Here is a 26958-nt window from a genome sequence, read left to right as displayed (position 1 = left end):
TTCAAATTCAACCCTAATTCTCGGCTTTTGTTCAACAGTGACCTGTACTTGTTAAGTAATTCTGCCGGTCTCCTACTCTTAATATTATTAGTGCCAACGTGTACAACTATATCACCTTTTGTGCCCTTAAAAGATGATATTCGCTCTACAACGTCATCAACCTTTGCCCCTGGAGACATACCCTGGTCCTGTTCCACCTATCTTTTTTACAAAGCATGTTCCCCGTTTCCCTGACAATAGAGTCACCAACAACTACTAGTTCCTTCGGGACCAGCGCATTCTGCCTTGGGGGTTGTCTCTGTGTCACGCGATGCCCAAGTGCAAGCTCTGGCGTTGATGTGGGCAGCTGAGAGCTTGATGGGCCCCTCAATTTAGTTTCTTCGAGGGCATCCACCCTGTCCTTCAAGCTCTCATATAGGGCCACAAGAACGCCGAGTTGTTGCTTGATATCGATACACTCCTTGCATCGCGCACACACAAAGACATCCCCCTTGGCAGTATCATGTCCCGTACCCGATTGCTCTGCAAACATCAAGCAAACAGTGCATTTTATAAGGCTGTGAGTCAGAGGACAACTGCCCCCCTCAGTTCTGCTCTGAGCCACAGCACTTCCATTAGCTTGAGCCTTTTGCTTTGCCGCTCTGGTCTGAGTCATGATTCTATTAATTTATTAATTAATTATAATTAATTATGTTATATTATTAATTATGTTAAATATAATTAATTATATTACATTTGTAATCTAAGTAGTTATATGTATTTATTTAAACATACAATTTAACTGCTAACGAAGTTCAACTAACGCTATCTAGTACGGTATATAACTATCGTATCACAAAGGCGGGAAAATTTTACGAACGGTACCGGAGTTGAAACACGTGGAAACCTTTACCGATACTTTTATGCAATTACAAGGCCGAGTAAAGAATAAATACACCAAATTAATCAGAAAATCACAAAATAATGTTATACTACTAAATTTAAATCAAAAGTTTTAGAAAAACAATAATTTCAAATCAATAAATAAGAAAAATCCACTTAGCGGCTTTGAACGCGACCGTCTCTAGTGGCCTCGTCAGCAGACTCCTAAACATTTAGGGAAGTTCCAACTTCGTAAAATTCTGACTTATGTAGAGTGCAGCGGAACGCAACCCTTACGTAAGTCAGGGAGTGGCTGTATTTTAGCACAGCAGCAATCCTTGAAATGGTTTCCACAGGCTTCCAGAAAAAATGGAAAACACTACAATGATTACTGTAGTTAAAATGCTAGCTGAGCTTGTCTCAGCTCCAAATATCTGGGACCAGTGTGGTTGGTGGATTCCACCTGCCCCTCTCAGGGTTGACTCATCACTCTCTGCAATGAGAACTAAGCTGCACCAGACAAACAGATTTTTGCCATACCAACCCCTTTAAAGAAATCAGGACTTTGACACTGATTATGTAAAGTGTGCTAAAGATAAGGCCTATAAAAAAAAAAAAAAAATTCTCAACTAAAAAGTTGGATTCCCCCTTCATTTCTCCATTACAGAATAAGGAGCCTTAAAATGAAAGCTGTTAGTGTGGACTAACTCTCCCATAGAAATCTGTGACAAAATTCTAATCAGCTTTATTTGTACATATCTCCTCTGCAGTACAGAAAATGACTGCAAGTCGATAAGTAAAACTGCACCAATATTCAATAAAAATATAGAACAGAAAATTTATTAAAATTGTTTAGATGCAATTGGTTATACGTAATCACCAACTTATTTATTTGTATCTCTGTTATATTCTGTGGATAAACTTTTATGAACATCTTAATTTTGCCCCACCCTACATAAATACCCTGCCTTGGTGTGTGTGTGTGTGTGTGTGTGTGTGTGTGTGTGTGTGTGTGTGTGTGTGTGTGTGTGTGTGTGTGTGTGTGTGTGTGTGTGTGTGCTTATTCATCCCTAATGCAGTGGACTATAATTTCCTCTATAAACCTCTGGCATTAATTTTGTTTACGGGTATATTGAATTGAAGATGCTATCTCTGTCTCTTCAGACAATAAGATTTATTAATTAAAGTGATTGCTCTCTTAGTGATTAAAGTCTGAAAGGTAATGTAAATATCTTGAAGGAAGAATAAAGATTGATTTACACATTCAGGAGAAATAAACTAAACAATCACAAAAATCATATTTAATTTATAACATCTCATAATAAATGCATTAATAAAGCAAGATGATAATGATATCATACACTTACTATGCTTGTCAAGTATTTCAAACTGGAGTGCAAGAGGATCACCAACTTGGGCAGTAAGTACATCATTACCAGAGCGATCAGTAATTCGCATTGTAACATTTGGAGAACTGACTGCTGCTGATTTGGTACCAGTGGTATCAACATCGCTGTTGGGTAACAATAATATAACTTGTACTGCAACACAATTTCTATTTTTAAATGAAGTTTGTATAGGACTAAAATTTTTGTAGTGCATAGTTTCAGTTGCTACATCACAAATGTTTTATTTCAATTATTTTAATCTGATTTTAATTTAAACAAATAATTCATTTTAATACAGTAGACTTTCAATTTTCTGGGATACATTCCAGGACTTCTTACATAAGTAGAGTTTTACGTAACTCAGAAATGAATAAACAGATTTTTCTACTATATCCCTGATATGCCAAAATTACAAAAACCACATAATATCCTCAGAAGAATGAAGAAAAACAGTTATGTATATAAAGTGCTTAGCATCATCATGCGCCTTAGAAAAATAGTTATATATTTTTAATTAGTTCAATTAAAAACTTTATCTAGGGACAGCAGTGAAGTAGCCGAAGTGGCACATAGGAAAAGAAAACATAAAAGTTAGAAAAAATGCATATTATTGTACTGTAAAAAGTGATATGTATTTCGTAGCCTTGGTTATTAGAGTTAGGTTTGCCAAACGTCCCGTATATACGGGAATGTCACTGTAGTGAAGTCTTGTGTCCCGTACTCCCTTATGCCATGCAAATTGTCTCGTATTTATTAAAAAGGTGATCAAATGTAAGACAATTTTCATAAAAGTAATTGAACACGTGAACACTCATTCATGTGACTGGGGACATGCGAATGAGCCTAATAAAGGAATTTCAGCTAAGTTCGCTAACTAGCCTAACTTCTAATTAGCAGCATTGCGGCGGTGGGATCTTCCCTTGTGACAGTTTAATTTGACACAAAATTGCTATCATATTCATGAAATAGGGGATATCATTAATGTTTGCTGTTGAATGAATATTCAAGATTTGGGAGCCTCTGAAAGAGTTTTTTGCAGCTGAGAGTAAACCGCTTCAAAAAAATAACTGAATTTTTTTCACATCCTCTGGCAGAGGTATACTTTTTGTTCATACATTCTCAATTATACACTTTTGAAAAGGAAATAAAAAAAAAATTGAGAAATCCAATATCACAGTGATTGAAGGGTTTCTCAAATTCATTATTGAGTGTAAAAATTCAAAATTTCTTGGTTTTCAAACTAAAGAAACCCTAAATAAATTGAAAAAACAAGACAGTTGTGACGATGTTGCAAAAGCAATTGAAATTTTTTTGAAGGAGGCAAATAGTTTTTATGATTCAGCCTATGATTACACGCAGAAATGGGTGGTGTCTTTTCAAACGTTCTCCATCTTTGAGTGGGTTTGTCTAAACAATATTACGAATTGGGAATCTGTCAAAAAGTCTCTTCTTTATCTCCAAGAAGAAAACATAGATATGGGAAATTCGAACATGTATTTTGATCAGTTTATTTATCTCAGAGATTACATAGAGGAAAATAAACTGTCAGATTATAAAGAATGGAATGAAATGGATATGCAACAGAGGTGGCTCAAGTTTTTTAAGGAAACAAAACATAACGAACAGAAGTCGGGGCTAATAAAATTATGTGAGTACATTTTTGTCATTCCAGACCAAAATGGCTCTGTAGAAAGAATATTTTCTTTGATGAAGGTGCAGTGGATGGACGTGAGAAACCGACTGTCTCCTGATACTGTTGAAGCTATTCTTCAGATTTTTGTAATTTTAACTTAAGCTGTGCAGAATTTTTCAAGTTTGTTAAAAATGAGAAAGCCCTCCTCAAAAATGTGAAATGCTCAGAGAAGTATGACTGGTATGACAAAAAATAAAATAAAACTAGTATTGGTTTAGAATTTATTTTCTTGTTACAATTACAGTTAAATTTTAATGTACTTTCTTTTGTGTCATTAAGGAAGAAAGAATCTTGTGAAGAAAGAATCTTGTCTTTCGTTTCAACCAACTACCCTCCCCCCCATCCCAAGGCCACCACACGTTCTATAATGGGTTGGCAACCCTAATTATAGATGACTTCACTGGTGCTGATCGCTTTTCAGTCTTTCTCCTTTATTGTGTTCACCATTGCCACTAATAAATCTGAATTCTGCACGATGCTAGTTAATGTGCGACCATTTTCATACATCCTTATTATTTAAATTTTCTGATCCAACTCAATTGCTTTCCTTTTCTTGATAGATTTACTAGTACTGCTGTCACTTATTCTCTTAGTCAGCACCATGATTACAGTAAAATTAAACTTTTTGAAAAGAACTTCACAGAGTTAAGGTGAAAACTCACTATTATCACTCCATGCGAGCTCACATTTTACTAAAGCACATTTCTGGAGGTCACTGCCATAAAACAATAAAAACAATTTGCACTTTCCGGGTTATTGAGCTTTTCTGTTAGTACAATCTATTATAAATGGGTAGTAAACTCGATCTCAACCGATAGCTGGAATTCTGTGGGTTTTTACGTTATTATAGTGAAATGTGTGTCCCCTTCACTGAAATCTTCAGTCATATAAAAAAAAATATATAAATAACGTAATGGAAGTCCGAAGCTATGCAAGTCGGACTTAGTATATCGAAAAATGTTCAGCAACCCATGTAAAAAGTATAGCAATAGACTATATGGCGAAAGGTCAGGGAATGACCACCACATATTCCCGGAGCAGTATGGCCTTAGTTGCTAATACTCCTAAAAACCAAATAACAAACAAAACAACAAAACCTTATAAACCTCAATCAGATCACCTCTGAGGTGCCTGGTTGCCAAGTTCCATAGCCGACATATTATGTGTATAGTTTGCAGAATTGAAGCCTTTCTTGGTAAGAGCACCCTTTTCTTCACTTCACTTCCCCAATCTGGTTGACCTTCTGCGCATCTGTTCCAACAGATCTACATCCTTCCTGAAGTGAGGCCTCTAGACCTGTATACAGTCAAGACATAACCTAAACATGGTCTTGTACAAAGAAATACTTGCTTCCTTATCCCTTGAGTTGTCCTGTCAGCTTGTCTGATTGCTAATAGAACTTCATATCTGACTACACAATTACCCCCAGGTCTTTTTCATTTTCCACTACTTTTCTTATAGTACCACACATTTGGTAATCTGGGATTGCTGCATATACAGTACATTTATCAATATTAAACATCAATTGCCATTTCTCAGCCCATTGACCTAATTTTCTTAGAACTCATTGTAATAGCTCACCTTGATTACTGTTATTAACTTACCTTGCCAACTTTTATACCATCTACAAACTTAGACACTAAGTCTGATCTATGTTCGTCAGTATCATAAATAAATATTAAAAACAATGCATCCAGGATTGAACCCTGGGATACTCCACTAATAACATTAGTTTACGAAGGGAAATGCATATCCCTTTATCCATAACAGTAACTTGCCCTTAATGCCACAATGCTCAGCTTGCACAGCAGCCTTTGATGTGCAACAGTATCAACAGATTTCAGTCTTCCTGAAATCCAAGTATGTGATATCAAAATTATTGTTTGCATCCAGTTCCTTGGTTATTGCATCATAGTATTCTAGCAGATTGGTCACACAAGACTGCCCCTTAACAAATCCGTGCTCTGACTGAATTATAATTGCATTCCTGTCCAGATGGTCCATCATTACTTCCTTAACCAGTGACTTCATTGTTTTCCCAGAAACAGAAGCTAAGCCCAACAGGTCTGTAATTTGTCATGTCCCTTTTGATCTCCCTTTCTGAATCATTTGCACCTCTCCATTCCATAGGGACCTGTTCTGAATCCAAGGCAAGGATGCTCTAATAATTATGGCAAAGGGTTTGCTACCTCCCTGGATAGATTCCATCCACTGCAAGCACCTTTATTATGTCTAGCTTCAACAATTTCTCTTCCGTTATTATTTCAGTTATCACAAAATCATTAAGCTTCTCACAACAGTTTGATAACCCTTTGACACCCCTCCCCCCCTTTCCATGAAGAATTCCTCATGTGTTAATGTGGATGCACCATACCATTGGGTCATTTTTCTCAGACCTCACTTCTGACATTACAGCAATCTGAAGAATATCCATTACTCATAACACTCTGGCTCTTGCAACCACCTGTGATCCTAGAATCTTATCAGTGATTCCAAAATGTTCTAATTAATCTGGTAATTAGCATTAGTAGAGGCATTTGATGCAAGAAAGCAAGCTTATGCAGCATCAGCCAAAAAAAAAAAAAAAAAAAAAAAAAAACCCACTTCCACTTCACCCCTCTGTTCATTCAAAATACCTGTCCAGCTGAGCCTTAAACTTATTTAGGCTATCAACCTCCACCACAAGGGATGGAAGTCTGTTCCACCAACCAACCACCCGCTGGCTAAAGGCAAATTTCCGCACGTCTATCCTACATCTGTCTTTCCTCAATTTGAATTTATGCCCTCTCAGGTGATTTTTCTGAGCTAGAGGAAGAATCCCATCAGCATTGAGCATGCTTAAACCATTCAAGGCTTTATTCACCTCTATCAGATCACCTCGCTGGTGCCTAGTCTCCAGACACTGTAATTTGCAAAACTTAAGCCTTTCTTCGTAAGAGCACCCCTTTGTTCCATTCACTAATCTTGTTGCCCTTCTCTGTACTCGTTCCAGCAGCTCTACATCCTTCTTGAAATGAGGCCTCCAGACCTGTATACAGTACTCTAGGTGTGGCCTGACCATCGCCTTATACAATGGAATAATCACCTCCTTATCCCTGCTGGAAAAATTCCTGTATATCATTGACAATACTCCATGAGCTATTCTTGCAGCCCGTCTGCACTGTTCAGAGAACTTCATATCTGCCTGCACAACCACCCCCAAGTCCCTTTCATTCTCTACCACTGTCAGTGTAGTACCACAGAGTTGATACGTTGCTCTGGGGTTGCTGTTTCCCATGTGTAGTACTTTACATTTGTCAATGTTAAACTTCATTTGCCACCTCTCAGCCCATCTGCTCAACCTTTCCAGATCCTGTTGCAGCAGCATAGTGTCAGTAGTGTCCTTGACAACCCTGCCAACCTTTGTATCGTCTGCAAACTTGGACATTAAGCCCGATATACCATCATCAATATCATTTATAAATACAGAAAACAATAATGGACCCAACACTGAGCCCTGAGGGACTCCACTAATAACATCAGTCCACGATGAGCAGTGTCCATTGATTACCACTCTCTGTCTTCTCCCCCTCAACCACCCCTTTATCCATAGCAGCAATTTGCCTCCAATGTCACACTGCTCCAATTTGTGTAGCAGTCTTCCATGTGCAACAGTATCAAAAGCCTTTCTAAGATCCAAGTATATAATATCAAAGTTATTCCCTGCATCCAGTTCTTTTGTGACTGCATCATAGTATCTAATCAAGTTGGTCAGGCAAGACTTCCCCTTAACAAAACCATGCTGTGTCTGAGCTATAACTGAAGTCTTGTCTAAATGATCCTGCAGTGCTTCTTTAACCAGTGCCTCCATTAATTTTCCTGGAACAGAAGTTAAGCTCACAGGTCTATAATTACTTGTGTCAGCCTTTGATCCTCCTTTGTGAATTGGGGTCACATTTGCACATTTCCAGTCTATGGGTACCTCCCCTGAGTCCAAGGAAGCTCTCATAATTATGGCTAAGGGTTTGCTTACTTCCTTTGCTGCCTCCTTTAATATAACTGGATAGATCCCATCCACCCCGGGTGCCTTTCTTGTGTTTATCTTCAACAGTTTCTCCTCCACTTTACTCCCAGTTATTTCAAGATTCTGTAGCTTACTGCTAGAGTTGAATACACCTCTGGCATTCCCCTCGCTGAATAACTCCTCATGTGTGAATGTCGATGCAAAATATTCATTTAGTTTGTTAGCTACCTGAGCAGGATCATCAACACTTGACCCATCAATATCAAGTGGACCAATCTGATTCATCCCCTTCCTTCTAGAGTTTACATAAGTAAAGAACTCTTTGCTGTTTTTCTTTGCATCCCTTGCCAAGGATTTCTCGTAATCTGCCTTCGCCTGCCTAATCTCCTTTGTAACTTGGTTGCATATCAACTTGTATCTATCATAGGCTTCTGTGTCATGTGTTAATTTGTATGTATCCCATGCATTTTTCTTCTCTGCCATATGCCTCATTAGTTCATCTGACATCCATTTTGGCCTAATCCTTGAACAATATTTCTTAGTTGGTATGTAAAGCCTAGTAGCTTCCAAGATAAGTTCTTTGAATGCTTCCCATTTTGAATTTGCTGTTGGTAACATCATCAGTTGGTCCCACTGTATAGAATTTAAATACTGTCTCAGTCCATCGTAGTCACCTTTACGGAAGCAATAACCCTTCCCTTTACCCCTAATGGTAGTTACCTCTTTGAGTAAATCCCACTTCAGCACACTGTGATCACTGCCACCTAGTGGTTCATTTATCTGCAGATTCTTAATGCATGAAGAATCACTGCTGATAATCAAATCAAGAGTATTACTCCCTCTAGTTGCCTCCCGAACATGCTGATGTAGAAAACAATCATCCAATAAATCCACAAAAGCCCTGCTAGTGTGTGAGTAACCAGCCCCCAAATTCCAGTCAATATCTGGGAAATTAAAATCTCCCATTATAAGACACTCTGATTTACTGGCCCACTCTATTTCCCTGTACAGTTTCTTATTATACTCATCAGAGTCATTAGGCCTATAGCACACTCCTACTCTCAATTTTGAATGTCACATGCTGGACTGAGTCAAATGCTTTGCTGAAATCTAAACAGTGGCAAAATTATTTTCTACCTCTACCTGATGAGGAACTTGTCAAAATTGCTAACCAGGTTGGTTAAACATGATTTTTCCTTTACAAAACCATGATGTGGTTCTTTAGAATTCCATTTCTATCTAAACAATCCTGATGTACTCATTATCATTGCCTCCATGATTTTTCCTAGTAATGAAGTTCAGTTGATGCACTCAAGCCTCAGATGCTGATGTGCCATAAAATCCCCAAACAACCAACCAACCACTGAGATCAGACTGACTTGTCAGTAGCAATAGCAATACACTGACACTAATCCAATCCAAGGGAATGACTCTTGAGTCTAGTGATACTTCATAATTAATGTCAAAGGCTCAATACACTCTCTTGCAATCTCCCTCAAAATTACTGGATATATATTTCATATACCCAGTATACTCATTTGCATACATATATGCTATATACCCATTTCATATTTCTGTAAATATCAAAGAAAAGTACCTGTTCATTTCATCTGCAACATCGGGAGGATTATCTATAACTTTCTTGCAATCATTATGCAAGTCCAATCTGATTTGCTCTTTTGATCTGCTTTGTTTTCATGTATGAGAAAAACCCCTTGGTCCCATTCTTTGCTCTCTTAGCCAGCTATTTCTATATCTCCCATAATATCCTTGTGCCAGTATCCTTTTGCGGTATTGTTAAATATCAATTCACATCATGTTTTAAAATAAAAACACTGATCTTTTCTGCTTTGTTAAAAATACTGATCTTTTCTGGTTTGTTATACTGGCTAATTCATTATTAATCCATCTCGGAATCTCCATTATACTAAATAGTAATAGTAATATTAATAGTATTTAGCATTAGCTGAGGCATATGATGCAAAAAAGCAAGCTAATGCAGCATCAGCCAAAATAATAATAAAAAAAAAACTTTCCCATGTCACCCACCAACACACATTATAATTCAGCCTTAAATTTACTTAAGCTATCAACTTACACAACAACAGATGCAAGTCTGTTCCAACAATAAACCACCCCCTGGGTAAAGGAAAACCTCTGTACATTTATACTATAACTGTCTTTCTTCAATTTGAATCTATGCCATCTCAGGTTTGTAATCTGAGCAAGTGAAAGAATCCCATCAGCATTGAGCCTGCTCATACTATTCAAGGCCTTATACACCTCAATCAGATCACCTCGCAAGTGCCTAGTCTCCACATGCTAAACTTGCAGCACTTAAGCCTTTCTTGGTAAGAGCACCTCTTTGTTCCTCTCATCAATCTTGTTGGCATTCTTTGTACTCGTTCTAGCAACTCTACATCCTTTCTAAAAGAAAGCCTCCAGGTCTGTATGCAGTACTCAAGGAGGTGTGGCCTGACCATTACCTAATACAAAGGGATAATCACCTCCTTGTCTCTGCTAGCAAAATTTCTATACATTATTGACAAGACTGTCTGCACTGCTTAGAGAACATATCTAACTGCACAATTACCCCAGGTATTTTTAATTCTCCACTTACCTGAGTGTAGTACTACACAGTTGGTACATTTCTCTTGGGTTACTGCTACCCATATGCCATACTTTGCATTTTTCAATGTTAAACTTCAGCTGCCACTTCTCAGTCCATCTGCCTAACTTTTCTAGATCCTGTTGCAATAGCGTACTGTCATTAAAAAATAAAAAAAATTCTGCCAACCTTTGTATCATCTGCAAACTTTGATATTAAGCTCGATATACCTTCATCGATAACATTGGTAAATACACAAAACAACAAAGGACCCAGCACTGAACCCTGGGTGACTCCACTAAAAACATTAGTACATGAAGAGCAATGTCCTTTTATTACCACTCTCTGTCATCTCCCACTCAACCATCCCTTTATCTATTGTAGCAACTTGGCGCCTGGTGTGGTATGGGTTTTTTTTTGGGTTTTTTTTTTTTTTTAGGAGCATTAGCAACTAAGGCCATATTGCTCCGGGATATGCGGTGGTCATTCCCTGACCTTTCCGCATCCTCCGTATTTGGTGGTGACAGGCTCGAACCCTGGTCTAATCAAGAAGAGTGTGCTACGCACTGCTGCTCCTTCCCACCTGGCTACAGAGGCGGGTGTGGTATGGCATTAAGGGCCATACCACACCAGGCGCTGGAGTGGTATGGCCCTTAATGCCATACCACTCCAGCGCCTCCGTAGCCAGATGGGCAGAAGCAGCAGTGCGTAGCACATGCTTCTTGATTAGACGGGGTTCGAGCCCATATGACAACCAAATACGGAGGATGCGGAAAGGTCAGGGAATGACCACCGCATATTACCAGAGCAATATGGCCTTAGATGCTAATGCTCCTAAAAATGAAAAAAAAATAACAAACGACAACAACCATGCCACTCTGATTTGTATAGCAGTCTTCCATGTGCAATAGTATCAATAGCTTTCCTGAAATCCAAGTATATGATATCAAAATTACTCTTTGCATCCAGTTCCTTTGTGACCACATCGTAGTATCCAATCAAATTGGCCAGACAAGACCTCCCTTTTACATACCCATGCTCTGTCTGAACAAGGGCTTACAATACCGAGATCCCACGATCCTGAATAGCGGGATCCTGGTCATGTTTTCCGGTATTCAAATACCGGTATTGATACAAAAATACTGGTTTTTCAGTACTAATTTTAAAAAAATAGTTTAAAATTTAACCACATAACAGATCATCAGTGTTTCGCAAATTCTTTCCAAAATATGAAATTGCCTCTTGCCTGACTCCAACGAGATTTTAAAAGATGAACTTTAGTCAGAAATTAATGAAATACTTTTGACTATTTTTGCTAAAAAAGTTCAACGCCTAGAAGATTTTCTACGATTATCTCAGTACAATAGTACCAAAATAGAATCTGAAAGGGCATTTTCTGCCACTAATCAAATATGTTTATCAGATCCATTTTAAATGATCATACTATTGATTGCTTATGTTTCTTAAAGCTCACTTTATTCGGACAGGTAGTGTGGATGCTTAAACATAACTAAAATTTTTAGTAACAATATGTATTTTTTTTGTTTTTAGAATAACTGTACTTTTAATGATTTTTTCCAGAATATTTATTATTGCAATAAATGTTTATTTAAAACTTGAATTCAAGTAATTACAGTACTTGTTTTTTCCTTACTTTATTGCACCTAACTGTTATCAAAATTTATTGAGAAAAACGTTTGTTTTTGGAATACTGGGATACCGGTATTCCAAAAACAAACGTTTTTCTCAATAAATTAAAAATACTGAAATACCGGTATCAAGATTTTGACAGGTATTGTAAGTCTTGGTCTGAACTATTACTGCAGTCTAGTGTAGATGATCCTGCAATGCTTCATTAACCAGCGACTCCATTATTTTCCCCAGAACAGAAGTTAAACTACCATGTCTATAATTGTGTCACCCTTTGAACCCTCTTTGTGAATTGGGGATACATTTGCACATTGTCAATCTGTGGGGACCTCCCCTGAATCTAAGGATGCTCTCATAATTAAGGCTAAGGGCTTGCTTACCTCCCTTGCTGCCGCTTTCAATATAACTGGATAGATTCCATTCCCCCCCCCCAAGTCCTTCTTTATGTTTAACTTCAGCAATTTCTTCTCCACTTTGTTCTCCATTATTACAAAATCATTTAGCTCCCTGTTAGAGGTTAGCAAATGCATGTCCTCCCCTTCCTTATAGAATTCCTCATGTGTGAATGTAGATGCAAAATACTCATTCAGGTTTTCAGCTATCTGAGTCTGTCAGCTATCATATAATGCAGGAAATCACAGGCTTTTGCTGCACCACCCAGAAAGAAAAAAAAAACAAAAACAACTAGATAACAAAATACAAATTATATGCCTTCATCCTCATATAGGTAACTAACCAGTTGACCTTCAAATTTATTCAAACTGTCAACCACAACTAACTGGGAGGGCAACAATCAATGACACCATGGCTAAAAGAAAATACTTACAATCTAATCTAAACTTCATCCACTGTAATTTGAATTTATGGCCTCTACTTCTGGAATACCTTATAACATTCAGAATTATAACTTCATTCATTTTACTAATCCCTCTCAGAGCCTTAGACACCTCAATCAGGTCACCTCCGAGGTGTCTGGCTACCAAGCTCTGGAGCCCACATAATTGGAGTCTTTCCTCATACAGTCATCCTTCTGCCGATCTCACCATTCGAGTTGCTCATATTTGGACCCTTTAGAGAAGCTTTATATCTTTTTTCAGATAGGGTCCCCATTTCTCCTCCACTGCTTTTAATTCAAATCCAATAAGAGCATAATTCATTTGGGTGTTGCTATTCTCCAAGTGTAAGACCTTCCATTTATCAGTATTGAAACCTAACTGCCATTTCTCTATCATCTTTGAAGTCTGTTTAAGTCATCCTGAAGGAGTCCTGCTTGGTTCTGATCATTAACTACTCTGCAAATCTTTACATCAGCTGCAAATTTTGAATCAAGACTTTTATTCCATTGCAGGTGTCGTTTATGAAAATCAAAAACAAAATGGTCCAAGAACAGATCTTAGGGGGAAAAGTCATTTCTAACCAATGTAAAGAATATCCATTAATCACAACCTTCTGCATTCTACCCTGCAGCTACCCATAAAACCATCTTAGAATTTTTCCAGTAATATCAACATGTTCCAGTTTATACAAGAACCTCTCATGAGGGACTGTGTGCTAAAATTCAAATAAACTATGACAAAATTGATCCCTACATCCAGCCCATCATTAACTGTGTAAAAATAGCTTACCGAGGTAGTTAAACATGATTTTCCCTTAACAAAAACCATGTTGTGTGTCCTTAAGAATGTCATGTCTATCTAAATGTCCCTGGATTGCACTCTTTATCATTGTCTCTACAATTTCCCTACCACTGAAATCATACTAAATGGTCTGTAGTTACAAACTTGGCCTTTATATACTGGTAAAACATCAGTACTTCTCCATTTCAAAGGTATCTCTCCCAAGTCACAATTGAGCATTGTGATCATTACGGTATAGTGTAACTTGATAATGCATATCTCGAATTTGATAGTCAAGGTATAACATAAAACTACATAGCGGAATACGTATTACTGCATTAGCTTAGTACAGGAACTCCCCGAGGTACGTAATACTCTACTTACGGAAATTAGATTTTATATAAGTTTTTGCCGGCTGGTGCAAATTTTAAAAAAATCGTTGAAATGTATTTTGCATCCAGTAGGAATAAATGGAGGTATCATGAAAATATCGTAATGTAAACCCAATAAAGCTTTTTTTTTTTTTTTTTTTTTGTAATTCATTCCAAGTCCTTGAAAGTTGAAAATTTGGTGTATTACTAAGCTATTTATCTCTCTAAAAGGTCATATTTATAATGGAAATTGCACTACCCTTTCATCGTTATCATATGTTCCCATTATAAGAATCAATTTTGAATGCCTTTCTGATATTTTTCTAAAGCGCATTTCTGGAGGTCACAACAATAAAACAATTTGCACTTTCCAGTTTATTGGGCTTTTCTGTTAGTACATCTAATTATAAATGGGTAGTAAACTCGATCTTATTGCATTTGCGATAATATCAATAACTGCAATTGTGTGGTTTTTTATGCTATTACGATGAAATGAGTTTCCCTTCACTGAAATCTTCAATCATAAAAAAAACAAATTTTCAGAAATTTCCTTTCATTCCTATTTACAGTATTACAATGATGAAGGGAAAGTGATCAATGAAAAGTGCAAGTGGTGGTAGTGCCAGGAAACGAAACAAAATTCATTTAGAAACGAAGATGAAAATGATTAAGAAGTATGAAGCAGGACAAAGTTTGTGATCTATTGCAAGGGAATTAGGTCTCGCTACTTCGACAGTGAATACTATTTTAAGGGACAGTGCGCATATAAAAGAACAAACATATTAAAGGATCAACGCACTTAAGATAAACAGTGATCACAAAATAGTGTTCAGGTTAATAATATGGATGGAAAATCAGATTCAGAAGTGAGTGCCCCTGAGTCTAATGACCATTCAAGCAAAAGCAACAAGTATTTATAAAGATATTAAGGATAAGTACAGTGAACCCCAACCCAAGTTTTTGGCAAGCAATGGGTGGTTTAATAGGTTCAAGCATCGCACTGGTTTCCACAACGTTAAAGTGTGTAGCAAAGTCGCCAGTGCCAATTCTGCAGCTGCAAAGAAATTTTGTGATGTGTTGGAAAAAATTATTCATTCAATGCAGCAAATTTTTAACATTGATGAGACTACTATGTATTGGGAAAAAAATCTGGATAGAACATACATTGCTAAAGAGAAAAATACAATACCAAGTGGACACCTCCGTAGTCAGGTGGACAGGAGCAGCAGTGAGTAGTACACACTTCTGGATTAGACCGGGGTTCAAGCCCATGACCACCAAATTCGGAGGATGCGGAAAGGTCAGGGAATGCCCACCGCATATCACCGGAGCAATATGGCCCTAGTTGCTAAGGTTCCTAAAAAAAACTAAAACAGCAACAACAAAAAAAAAAACAATGCTAAGTTTCAAGGAGTCAAAATATAGGGCCATGCCCTTGCTTGGGGCTAAATCAGCGAGAGATTACAGATTAAAACCACTGCTTGTGTACAATTTGGAAATCCTCAGGCATTTAAGGGCATCAATAAAGCCACGGACCAGACAGCATGGATAACAATATATCATTTTTAGGATTGGTTTAAATGCTGATTCATTCCCAAGGTTGAAAAATATTGTAAAGGCAACAATGTTCCTTTCAAGATTTTTGCTTCTATTAGATAATGCTCTTGGACATCCTACGCATCTAGATGATTTCAATTTGAACATGAATGTCATATTTATACCGCCAAACATAACGTCACTCATCCAATCTATGGATCAGGGTGTTATTTCGAATTTAAAAGCATACTATTCATGCACAACATTTGCTCAGGCATTGTCTGCAGTAGACAATGAGAAAAATTTTATGTTAAGAGACTTTTGGAAATCTTACAATATCTACAAAACCATCTTAAACATTAATAAGGCCTGGGCAGAAATTACGAAAAGTTGTTTAAATAGCACATGGAAGAAAATATGACCACGGCATGTAAAAGGCTTCGAAGGATTTGAAAAAGACGAATCATATGAAGAGATTACAGAGAAAATTGTAAAGGCTGCAGAGCTACCTCAGTTGGAGGTTGATGCCAAAGATGTGGAGGAGTTAACATAGGAAGAAGAGAGGGGATTATCTAATGAAGAACTTACTGACTTGTAGGCAGCAATAGCGAAAGACAAAAATGCTAACAAAGCTCAAGATGAACCAAATGAGAATCCTGGACACTTCATCACAAGAGAGATGGCAATGGCATTTTATGAAATTGCATCGGTAATGGCGATTTTTGAGAAGATGGATCCTGACAGCAAACGATTCTTAAAAGTTAAGAAAGGGATGAATGATATGCTTGCTTGCTACAAAGAAATCTACGATGAAAAGAAAAAAACCACTGTCCAGGCACACATGTACAAAATCTACACACTTTTAAACCTTTGGCACTGACAGTGTTCTGTTTCACACCCACAATGTATACTACATGGAGATGGAGGAACCCATGGTGCCGTTTGAGGTTTTGCAGCTCCCGCGAATGCAAGGTTTTTAATTATACTTAGCCACTTCATGACTTAATTGTTAGATTAAATTATCTTCTATAAGTAGCTTATAGACCTAGTCAAGCTCAGTGGTTTATTTTGAATTTAGATAGCATGATTTGGTAAATAAATAATACCTCGTGTCCGTAGATTAACTGTTCGGAACTTGCCGCCATTGTTATAAGATACAACGTTTGCTAGCGTAAGGTTTAACGGAAAACTAGATAGCAAGTATAGTAGTAACAATTAATCAGACAAATTTATTAATCTCGTTAAATTTCATTGTCAATTGAATTGTACTTTTTAACTAAATAAATACAACGACCACATCATTGCCAGAGCTTGCACTTGAACATCACGCAACACAGTGGAAACCCCAAGGCAGAATGTGCTGGTCCCAAAGGAACTAGTTGTTGTAGGTTGTTACCCTGGTTATTGCCAGGGTAACGGGAAACATATTATGCAAAAAGGATAGATGGAACAGGACCAGGGTATGTCTGCCAGGGGCAAAGGTTGATGACGTTGTAGGGCAGATTTCATCCTTTAAGGACACAAAGGGTGATATTGTTGTACATGTTGGCACTAAGGATATTAGGAGTAAGAGACCGGCAGAATTACTTAACAAGTACAAGACAATGCTGAAAAAAAGCCGTGAGTTAGGGTTGAATTTGAAAGTGTCTGCAATTCTGCCCAGGCATGATAGGAGGGAGCATATGATGAGAGCCTTGTCAATCAATTCGGCCCTGGAGAGATTGTACAAGGCTCAAGGGGTAGAATTTTTCTCAGCATGGTCTGTGCTTGTTAACAGGAGAGACTGCTTTTACAGGGATGGGATACAGTTAAATAGAAAGGGTACAAGAATATTTGCTGATGCTACTGAGGCAGAGTTAGGTGGGTCGGAAAACTGCTAGCTTGGGGGAATACACGGACTAATAAGTAGAGGTAAAAGTGATTCTTGCACTACTGATGAAATGCAATTGAACAGAAGCCTGGAAAGCAAGGCAATGGCAATTTCCAGGACTGCTGGGAGTCATAGTGGAACAAGTAAATACATCGGCTGTGTTAGGGTAACTAAGAGTAGAAACAGGTGCATGTACACCAATGCTAGGAGTATAGTTAATAAATTCGATGAGCTTGAAGTGCTAGTCAAGACATCAAAGGCAAATATTGTTGGGATATCAAAGACATGGTGTCACACAGACATAAGCAGAGCAGAACTGGAATTTGGGGATTACAATGTGTACAGAAAGGACAGACAGGGAGGAGCGGTTATGCTGTTAGTTAAGAAACACATAACATCTACGGAAGTACATCCAATTGAAGTGGGTGGACAATACAATGTTGAGTCTGTTTAGTGTGATATAAGCACTGGGAAAGGAAAAATGAGAGTAGGTGCGTGTTATAGGCCTAATGAAACAGATGAGTATAATGAGCAATTGTGCAGAGAAATAGAATGGGCCAGTAAATTAGAGTGACTTATAATGGGGGATTTTAATTTCCCAAATATTGACTGGAATTTGTGGGTTGGTCACTCACACATTAGCAAGGCTTTTGTGGATTTATTGGATGACTGTTTTCTACAGCAGCATGTTCAGGAGGCAACTAGAGGGAGTAATACTCTTGATCTGATTATCAGTAGTGATTCTTCATGCATAAGGAATCTGCAGATAAAGGAACTACTAGGTGGCAGTGATCACAGTGTGCTGAAGCGGGATTTACTCAAAGAAGTAACTACTATCCAGGGTAAAGGGAAGGGTTTTTGCTTTCGTAAAGGTGACTACAGTGGTCTGAGACAGTATTTTAATTCTATATGGTGGAACCAACTGATGATGTTACCAACAGCAAATTTAAAATGGGAAGCATTCAAATAATTAATCCTGGAAGCTACTAGGCTTTTCATACCAACAAAGAAATATTGTTCAAGATTTAGGCCTAAATGGATGTCAGATGAACTAATGAGACATATGACAGAGAAGAAAAATGCATGGGATACATATATAAATTAACGTGTGACACAGAAGTCTATGATAGATATAAGCTGCTCTGTATCAAGTTACAAAGGAGGTTAGGCAGGCGAAGGCAGATTACGAGAAATCTTTGGCAAAGGATGCAAAGAAAAACAGCAAAGAGTTCTTTACTTATGTAAACTCTAGAAGGAAGGGATGAATCAGATTGGCACACTTGATATCGATGGTTCAACTGTTGATTATCCTGCTCATGTAGCTAACAAACTAAATGAATATTTTGCATCGACATTTACACATGAGGAGTTATTCAGGGAGAGGAATGCCAGAAGTGTATTCAATTCTGGCAGTTAGCTAGATAATCTTGTAATAACTGAGAGTAAAGTGGAGGAGAAATTGTTGAAGATAAACACAAGAAAGGCACCTGGGGTGGATGGAATCTATCCAGTTATATTAAAGAAGACAGCAAAGGAAGTAAGCAAACCCTTAGACATAATTTTGAGAGCTTCCCTGGACTTAGAGGAGGTATCCATTATCTGGAGATGTGCAAATGTGACCCCAATCCACAAAGGAGGAACAAAGGGAGATTCAGGTAATTACAGACCTGTTAGTTTAACTTCTGTTCCAGGGAGGCACTGGTTAAAGAAACATTCAAGGATCATCTAGACAAGTCTTCAGTTATTGCTCGGACACAGCATGAGTTTGTTGTTTGTTAAGGGGAAGTCTTGTCTGACTAATTTGATTGGATACTATGATGTGGTCACAAAGGAACTGGATGCAGGGAATAATTTTGATATCATATATTTGGATCATAGAAATTCTTTTGATACTATTGCACGTGAAAGACTGCTGCACAAATTGGAGCAGTGTGGCATTGGAGGCAAATTTCTGCTATGGATATAGGGATGGTTGAATGGGATAAGACAGAGAGTGGTAATCAATGGACACTGCTCTTTATGGACTAATGTTATTAGTGGAGCTCCTCAGGGTTCAGTGTTGGGTCTATTGTTGTTTTCTGTATTTATTAATGATATGAAATTGTACTTTTAACTCTATATATATATATATATATATATAACGACTTAATCGTAACAAATAATTAATACATAACTATAGTGGTACACGTGATACGGAAGTTGTATAAAGGGAACTCGTAGAAAACACTAGATACCGAAATAAATATAGCGTTATAACTGTTTTGGGATATAACTTAAGAATTTAATTTTGTTTTGAAATTTTATTGAATTAAATCGGAATCATGACTCAGACCAGAGCAGCAAAGCAAAAGGCTCAAGCTAATGGGAGTGCTGTGGTTCAGGGGAGAACTGAGGGGGGCAGTTGCCCTCTGAATTACAGTCTTTTAAAATGCACTGTTTGCTTGATGTTTGTGGAGCAGTCAGGTATGGAACATGATACTGCCAAGGGGGATGTCTTTGTGTGTGCACGATGTAAGGAGTGCAAGGAAATCAGGCGACAACTCAGCGTTGTTATGGGCCTTTATGAGAGCTTGAAGGACAGGGTGGATGCCCTCGAAGGAAATAAATTGAGAGGCCCATCAAGCTCTCAGCTGCCCACATCAACGCCAGAGCTTGCACTTGGTCATCAGGCAACACAGAGGCAGCCCCCTAGGCAGAATGTGCTGGTCCCACATTCTTGGTGACTCTATTGTCAGGGAAACGGGGAACATGCTTTGTAAAAAAGGATAGGTGGAATAGGACCAGGGTATGTCTGCCAGGGGCAAAGGTTGATGACGTTGTAGAGCGGATATCATCTTTTAAGGGCACAAAAGGTGATATAGTTGTACACATTGGCACTAATGATATTAAGAGTAGGAGACCGGCGGAATTACTTAGCAAGTACAGGTCACTGTTGAAAAAAAGCCGTGAATTAGGGTTGAATTTGAAAGTGTCTGCAATTGTGCCCAGACACGATAGGAGGGAGTATATGATGAGAGCCTTGTCGATCAATTCGGCCCTGGAGGGATTGTGCAAGGCTCAAGGGGTAGAATTTTTTTCAGCCTGGACTGTACTTGTTAACAGGAGAGATTGCTTCTACAGGGAAGGGATACACTTAAATAGAAAGGGTGCAAGAATTTTTGCTGATGCTGTCGAGGCAGTGTTAGGTGGGTCGGAAAACTGCTAGTTGGGGGGGATACAAGGACTAATAGATTAACAGTAGCCACTGGCAGAGGTGGAAGTGATTCTTGCTCTGCTTCTATTGAAATGAGCAGAAGCCTGAAAAACATGATGCAGAATATATTTCAGAGACTACTGGGAGTAATTGCAGTACAAGTAAACACATGAGTTGTGTTAGGGTAGCTAAGAATAGAAACAGGTGCATGTATAGCTGCGTGTACACCAATGCTAGGAGTTTGGTAAATAAAATTGATGAATTTGAGGTATTGCTCAAAACATCAAAGGCAGATATTGTTGGGATATCAGAGACGTGGTGTCACACAGATATAAGGAATGCGGAACTGGAATTTGGGGAATACAATGTGTATAGAAAGGATAGACAGGCCAGGAAGGGAGGAGGGGTTATGCTATTAGTTACGAAACACATAAAATCCGAGGAAGTGAAGCCAGTCGACATCGATGGACAGGGCAGTGTCGAGTCAGTTTGGTGTGACATAAGCATAGGGAAATCAAAATTGAGAGTAGGAGTGTGCTATAGGCCTAATGACTCTGATGAGTATAATAAGATATTGTACAGGGAAATAGAGTGGGCCAGTAAATCAGAGAGTCTTATAATGGGGGATTTTAATTTCCCAGATATTGACTGGAATTTGTGGGTTGGTCACTCGCACACTAGCAAGGCTTTTGTGGATTTATTGGAAGATTGTTTTCTACATCAGCATTTTCGTGAGGCAACAAGAGGGAGCAATACTCTTGATCTGATTATCAGTAGTGATTCTTCATGCATTAAGAATCTGCAGATAAATGAACTACTAGGTGACAGTGATCACAGTGTGTTGAAGTGGGATTTACTCAAGGAGGTAACTACCATCAGAGGTAAAGGGAAGGGTTTTTGTTTTCGTAAAGGCGACTATGATGGTCTGAGACAGTATTTAAATTCTATACAGTGGGACCAACTGATGATGTTACCAACAGCAAACTCAAAATGGGAAGCATTCAAGGAACTAATCTTGGAGGCTACTAGGCTTTACATACCAACTAAGAAATATTGTACAAGGTTTAGGCCTAAATGGTTGTCAGATGAACTAATGAGACATGTGGCAGAGAAGAAAAATGCATGGGATACATACAAATTAATGGGTGACATGGAAGCCTATGATAGATATAAGTTGGTCTGTAACCAAGTCACAAAGGAGATTAGGCAGGCAAAGGCAGACTACGAAAAATCCTTGGCAAAGGATGCAAAGAAAAACAGAAAAGAGTTCTTTACCTATTTAAACTCAAGAAGGAAAGGGATGAATCAGATTGGTCCACTGGATATTGATGGTTCAACAGTTGAGGATCCTGCTCAGGTGGCTAACAATCTAAACGAGTATTTTGCATCTACATTCACGAATGAGGAGTTATTCAGGAAGGAGAATGATGTAGGTAAAGTAAACATTGGCAGTGAGCTAGATGATTTTGTAATAACTGAGAGGAAAGTGGAGGAGAGATTGTTGAGGATAAACATAAAAAAGGCACCTGGGGTGGATGGGATCTATCCAGTTTTATTAAAGGAGGCAGCAAAGGAAGTAAGCAAACCCCTAGCCATAATTATGAGAGCTTCTTTGGACTCAGGGGTGGTACCCATAGACTGGAGATGTGCAAATGTAACCCCAATTCACAAAGGAGGATCAAAGGCTGACACAAGTAATTATAGACCTGTTAGTTTAACTTCTGTTCCAGGTAAATTAATGGAGGCACTGGTTAAAGAAGCACTGCAGGATCATCTAGACAAGAATTCAGTTATAGCTCAGACGCAGCATGGTTTTGTTAAGGGCAGGTCTTGCCTGACCAATTTGATTGGATACTACGATGTAGTCACAAAAGAACTGGATGCAGGGAATAACTTTGATATTATATATTTGGATCTTAGAAAGGCTTTTGATACTGTTGCACATGGAAGACTGCTGCACAAATTGGAGCAGTGTGGCATTGGAGGCAAATTGCTGCTATGGATAAGGGGATGGTTGAGTGGCAGAAAACAGAGAGTGGTAATCAATGGACACTGCTCAACGTGGACTAATGTTATTAGTGGAGTTCCTCAGGGTTCAGTGTTGGGTCCGTTGTTGTTTTTGGTGTTTATGAATGATATCGATGATGGGGTATCAAGTTTAATGTCCAAGTTTGCAGATGATACAAAGGTTGGCAGGGTTGTTAAGGACACTACTGACGCTATGCTGCTGCAACAGGATCTGGAAAGGTTGAACAGATGGGCTGAGAGGTGGCAAATGAAGTTTAACATTGACAAATGTAAAGTACAACATATGGGAAACAGTAACCCCAGAGCAAGGTATCAACTCTGCGGTACTACACTGACAGTGGTAGAGAATGAAAAGGACCTGGGGGTAATTGTGCAGGCAGATATGAAGTTCTCTGAGCAATGCAGACGAGCTGCAAGAGTAGCTCATGGTGTCTTGTCAATGATATACAGGAATTTTTCTAGCAGGGATAAGGAGGTGATTATTCCCTTGTATAAGGCAATGGTTAGGCCACATCTTGAGTACTCTATACAGGTCTGGAGGCCTCATTTCAAGAAGGATGTAGAGCTGCTGGAACGGGTACAGAGAAGGGCAACAAGATTAGTGAATGGAACAAAGGTTGCTCTTACGAAGAAAGGCTTAAGTTTTGCAAATTACAGAGTCTGGAGACTAGGCACCGGCGAGGTGATCTGATAGTGGTGTATAAGGCTTTGAATGGTTTGAGCATGCTCAATGCCAATGGGATTCTTCCTCTTGCTCAGAATAATCACCTCAGAGGGCATAAATTCAAATTGAGGAAGGACGGATGTCGGATAGATGAGCGGAAATTTGCCTTTGGTCAGCGGGTGGTTGGTTGGTGGAACCGACTTCCATCACTTGTTGTTGAAGTTGATAGCCTAAACAAATTTAAGGCTCAACTGGACAGGTATTTCGAACGAACGGAGGGGTGAAATGGGAGTGGTGTGTGTTTTGTTTTTTTTTTTTTGGCTGATGCTGAATAAGCTTGCTTTCTTGCATCATATGCCTCTACTAATGCTAATGCTAATGATATTGATGTTGGCATATCGGGCTTAATATCTAAGTTTGCAGATGTTACAAAGGTCGGCAGAGTTTTCAATGGCACTAACGACAGTATGCTGCTACAACAGGATCTAGACAAGTTGAGCAGATGGGCTGAGAGGTGGCAAATGAAGTTTAACATTGACAAATGTAAAGTAATACATATGGGAAGCAGTAACCCCAGAATGACGTATCAACTCTGTGGAACTGCACTGACAGTGGTAGAGAATGAAAATGACCTGGGGTTAATTGTGCAGGCAGATATGAAATTTTCTGAGCAGAGCAGATGGTCTGCAAGAGTAGCTCATGGTGTCTTGTCAATGATATACAGGAATTTTTCTAGCAGGGATAAGGGGGTGATTATCCCCTTATATAAGGCAATGGTCAGGCCACACCTTGAGTACTGTGTACAGTTCTGGAGGCCTCATTTTAAGAAGGATATAGAGCTGTTGGAATGAGTACAGAGAAGAGCAGCAAGATTAGCAAATGGAACAAAGGGTTGTTCTTATGAAGAAAGGCTTAAGTTTTGCAAATTACAGTGTCTGGAGACTAGGCACCTGCGAGGTGATCTGATTGAGGTGTATAAAGCCTTGAATTGGTTTGAGCATGCCAATGCGGATGGGATTCTTCCTCTTGATCAGAATAATCACCTCAGAGGGCATAAATTCAAATTGAGGCAAGACAGTTGTAGAATAGATGTGTGGAAGTTTGCCTTTAGCGAGCGAGTAGTTGATTGGTGGAACAGACTTCCATCTTTTGTCGTGGAAGTTGATAGCCTAAATAAATTTAAAGCTGAGCTGGACATGTGTTTGGGACGAATGGAGGGGTGAAATCGGAGCTTGCTTTGTTTTTTTTTGGCTGATGCTGCATAAGCTTGCTTTCTTGCATTGTGTGCCTCTACTAATGCTAATTCTATTGTTCAAGTACTGTGTATTTTGAGTACTGTGTACACAGTAAAGGGCAAATGGATGTCAAATGAATTAATGAGGCTCACGGCAGAGAAGCAAAATGCATGGTATGCATATAAATTATCAGGCAACACAAATGCTTATGGCAGATATATGCTAGTCTCTAATGAAGTCACAGAGGTTAGGCAGGGTAAGATTATGAGAAATATTTGGCAAATGATGCAAAGAAAAACAGCAAAGATTTCTTCACTTATGTAAACTCTAGAAGGAAAGGGATGAATCAGATTGGTCGACAACATAGCTGGTTCGACTTTTGATGATCATGCCCAAGTAGCTGACAAACTAAATGAGTATTTAGCATGTACATTCGCACATGAGCAGTTATTTAAAAGAGGTATGCCAGAAGTATATCAAACTGTAACAGGGAATTAAGTGATTTTGTAATAATGCAGAGTAAAGTGGAGGACAAATTGTTGAAATTAAACGCAAGGAAGGTACCTGGGATCAATAGTACCTATTCAGTTATATTAAAGGAGGCAGCGAAGGAAGTAAGAAAACGCTTAGCCATAATTATGGGAGCTTCCTTGTACTCAGGGGCGTTCCTCTGAGGTGTACAAATATATCCCCAAATGGACTGGAGGTGTGCAAATATATCCCCAGATGGACTGGAGGTGTGCAAATGTATCCCCAATTAACAAAGGGTGTTCAAATAGTGACACAAGTAACTATAGACCTGTTAGTCTAACTTGTGTTCCAGGGAAAATAATGGAGTCGCTGGTTAAAGAAGCATTGCAAGATCATCCAGACAAGACTGCTGTAATAGTTAAGACACAGCATGGGTTTGTTAAAGGGAGGTCTTGTCTGATCAATTTAATTCAATACTATGATGTGGTCACAAAGGAACTAGATGTAAAAAATAATTTTGATATCATATAGGGCAGATTCTCGATTAACCGGGATACTTCAAGACTTCAAATTAAAAAAAAAAAAAAAAATCAACCAGAAATCAAAAAATTCAAGTAATAACTAGAATATGTATAAACAGATATTTTGCAAGTTGTAAATCAGCGACAAGAGCAGCATTATAAGTCGTCATTGGGAGATTAGTGTACCTATTATCTTTCAACCCCGCTGTTTTCACACCTACCGCTCAAAAAAAAAAAGGAGGGAGACCAAATGTTTAGTTTGTTTTAGTGCATCACATCAGTTGTTGTGTTCTGTTGCAGTGCAAAATTACAAATTTTGTTTCTTTATTCTATGTTGGAATTTTTTTTCATAGTACATTTTTTTTTTTTCTGTTTAGAAACTGTGAAAATGATGGGTAAATGCAAAAGAGTTGCATTTTCAGTTAAACAAAAACTTGAAATTATTCAAAAGTTTGAAAATGGTGCATCTGTTAAATCTCTAAAAAGATGTATCAAAATGGCCAAACATTAACAAGTATCGCACGGAATTCAGATTTGTCAATAATAATATAGTAGCAATGTTATTAGTCATTCCCGAGTTACGTAAAACTCGACATAGTAAGAAGTCCTGGAACGTATTTCTTACATATGTCGGGGACTTCTGTATTTTTGGATTAACCGGGATTTGTTTTTTACCGTCTATCCCGGAAAATCGAGAGTCTACTGTACTTGGATTTCAGGAAAACTTTTGATACTGTTGCATATAGAAGACTGCTGTACAAACTGGAGTGGCATGGCATTAAGGGCAAGCTGCTACAATGGATAGAGGGATGGTTGAGTGGGAGATGACAGAGAGTGGTAATCAATGGACTAATGTGATTAGTTAGTGTACTCCCCCAGATTTCGGTGCTGAGCCAATTGTTGTTTTGTGAATTCATCAATGATATTGATGAAGGTATATCAGGCTTAATGTCCAAGTTTGCACATGATACAAGGGTTGGCAGGGTTGTTAATGACAGTAAAGACAGCATGCTACTGCAACAGTATCTAGATAAGTTGGGCAACTGGGCTCAGAAATGGCAATTGAAGTTTAACATTGATAAAGGCACAGTACTGCATATGGGTAACAGTAACCCAAGAGAAACCTACCAACTGTGTAGTACTACACTCGGAGAAATGGAGTATGAAAAAGACCTAGCAGTAATTGTGCAGTCAGATATGGAGTTCTCTGACAGTGCAGACAGGCTGCCAGAGCAGGTCATGGAGTCTTG

The 26958-nt window shown here is 38.4% G+C and overlaps 1 protein-coding gene across 1 annotated transcript in view; it reads right to left on the bottom strand.

Moving 5' to 3' along the window:
- LOC150087100 (uncharacterized) overlaps positions 1-26958 on the bottom strand; it is a 449565-nt gene that overhangs the window by 224668 nt on the left and 197939 nt on the right. The window contains exon 6 of the mRNA XM_090372375.1: positions 2229-2374. Coding sequence (XP_090228501.1) covers positions 2229-2374 — 146 coding nt within the window. The remainder of the gene's footprint in view (positions 1-2228; positions 2375-26958) is intronic.

Source organism: Mastigoproctus giganteus, chromosome 4 (assembly GCF_048544385.1).
Source record: "Mastigoproctus giganteus isolate SK-2022 chromosome 4, ASM4854438v1, whole genome shotgun sequence".
Classification (NCBI taxonomy): domain Eukaryota; kingdom Metazoa; phylum Arthropoda; class Arachnida; order Uropygi; family Thelyphonidae; genus Mastigoproctus; species Mastigoproctus giganteus.
This window is presented reverse-complemented; position numbering and strand designations above follow the sequence as displayed.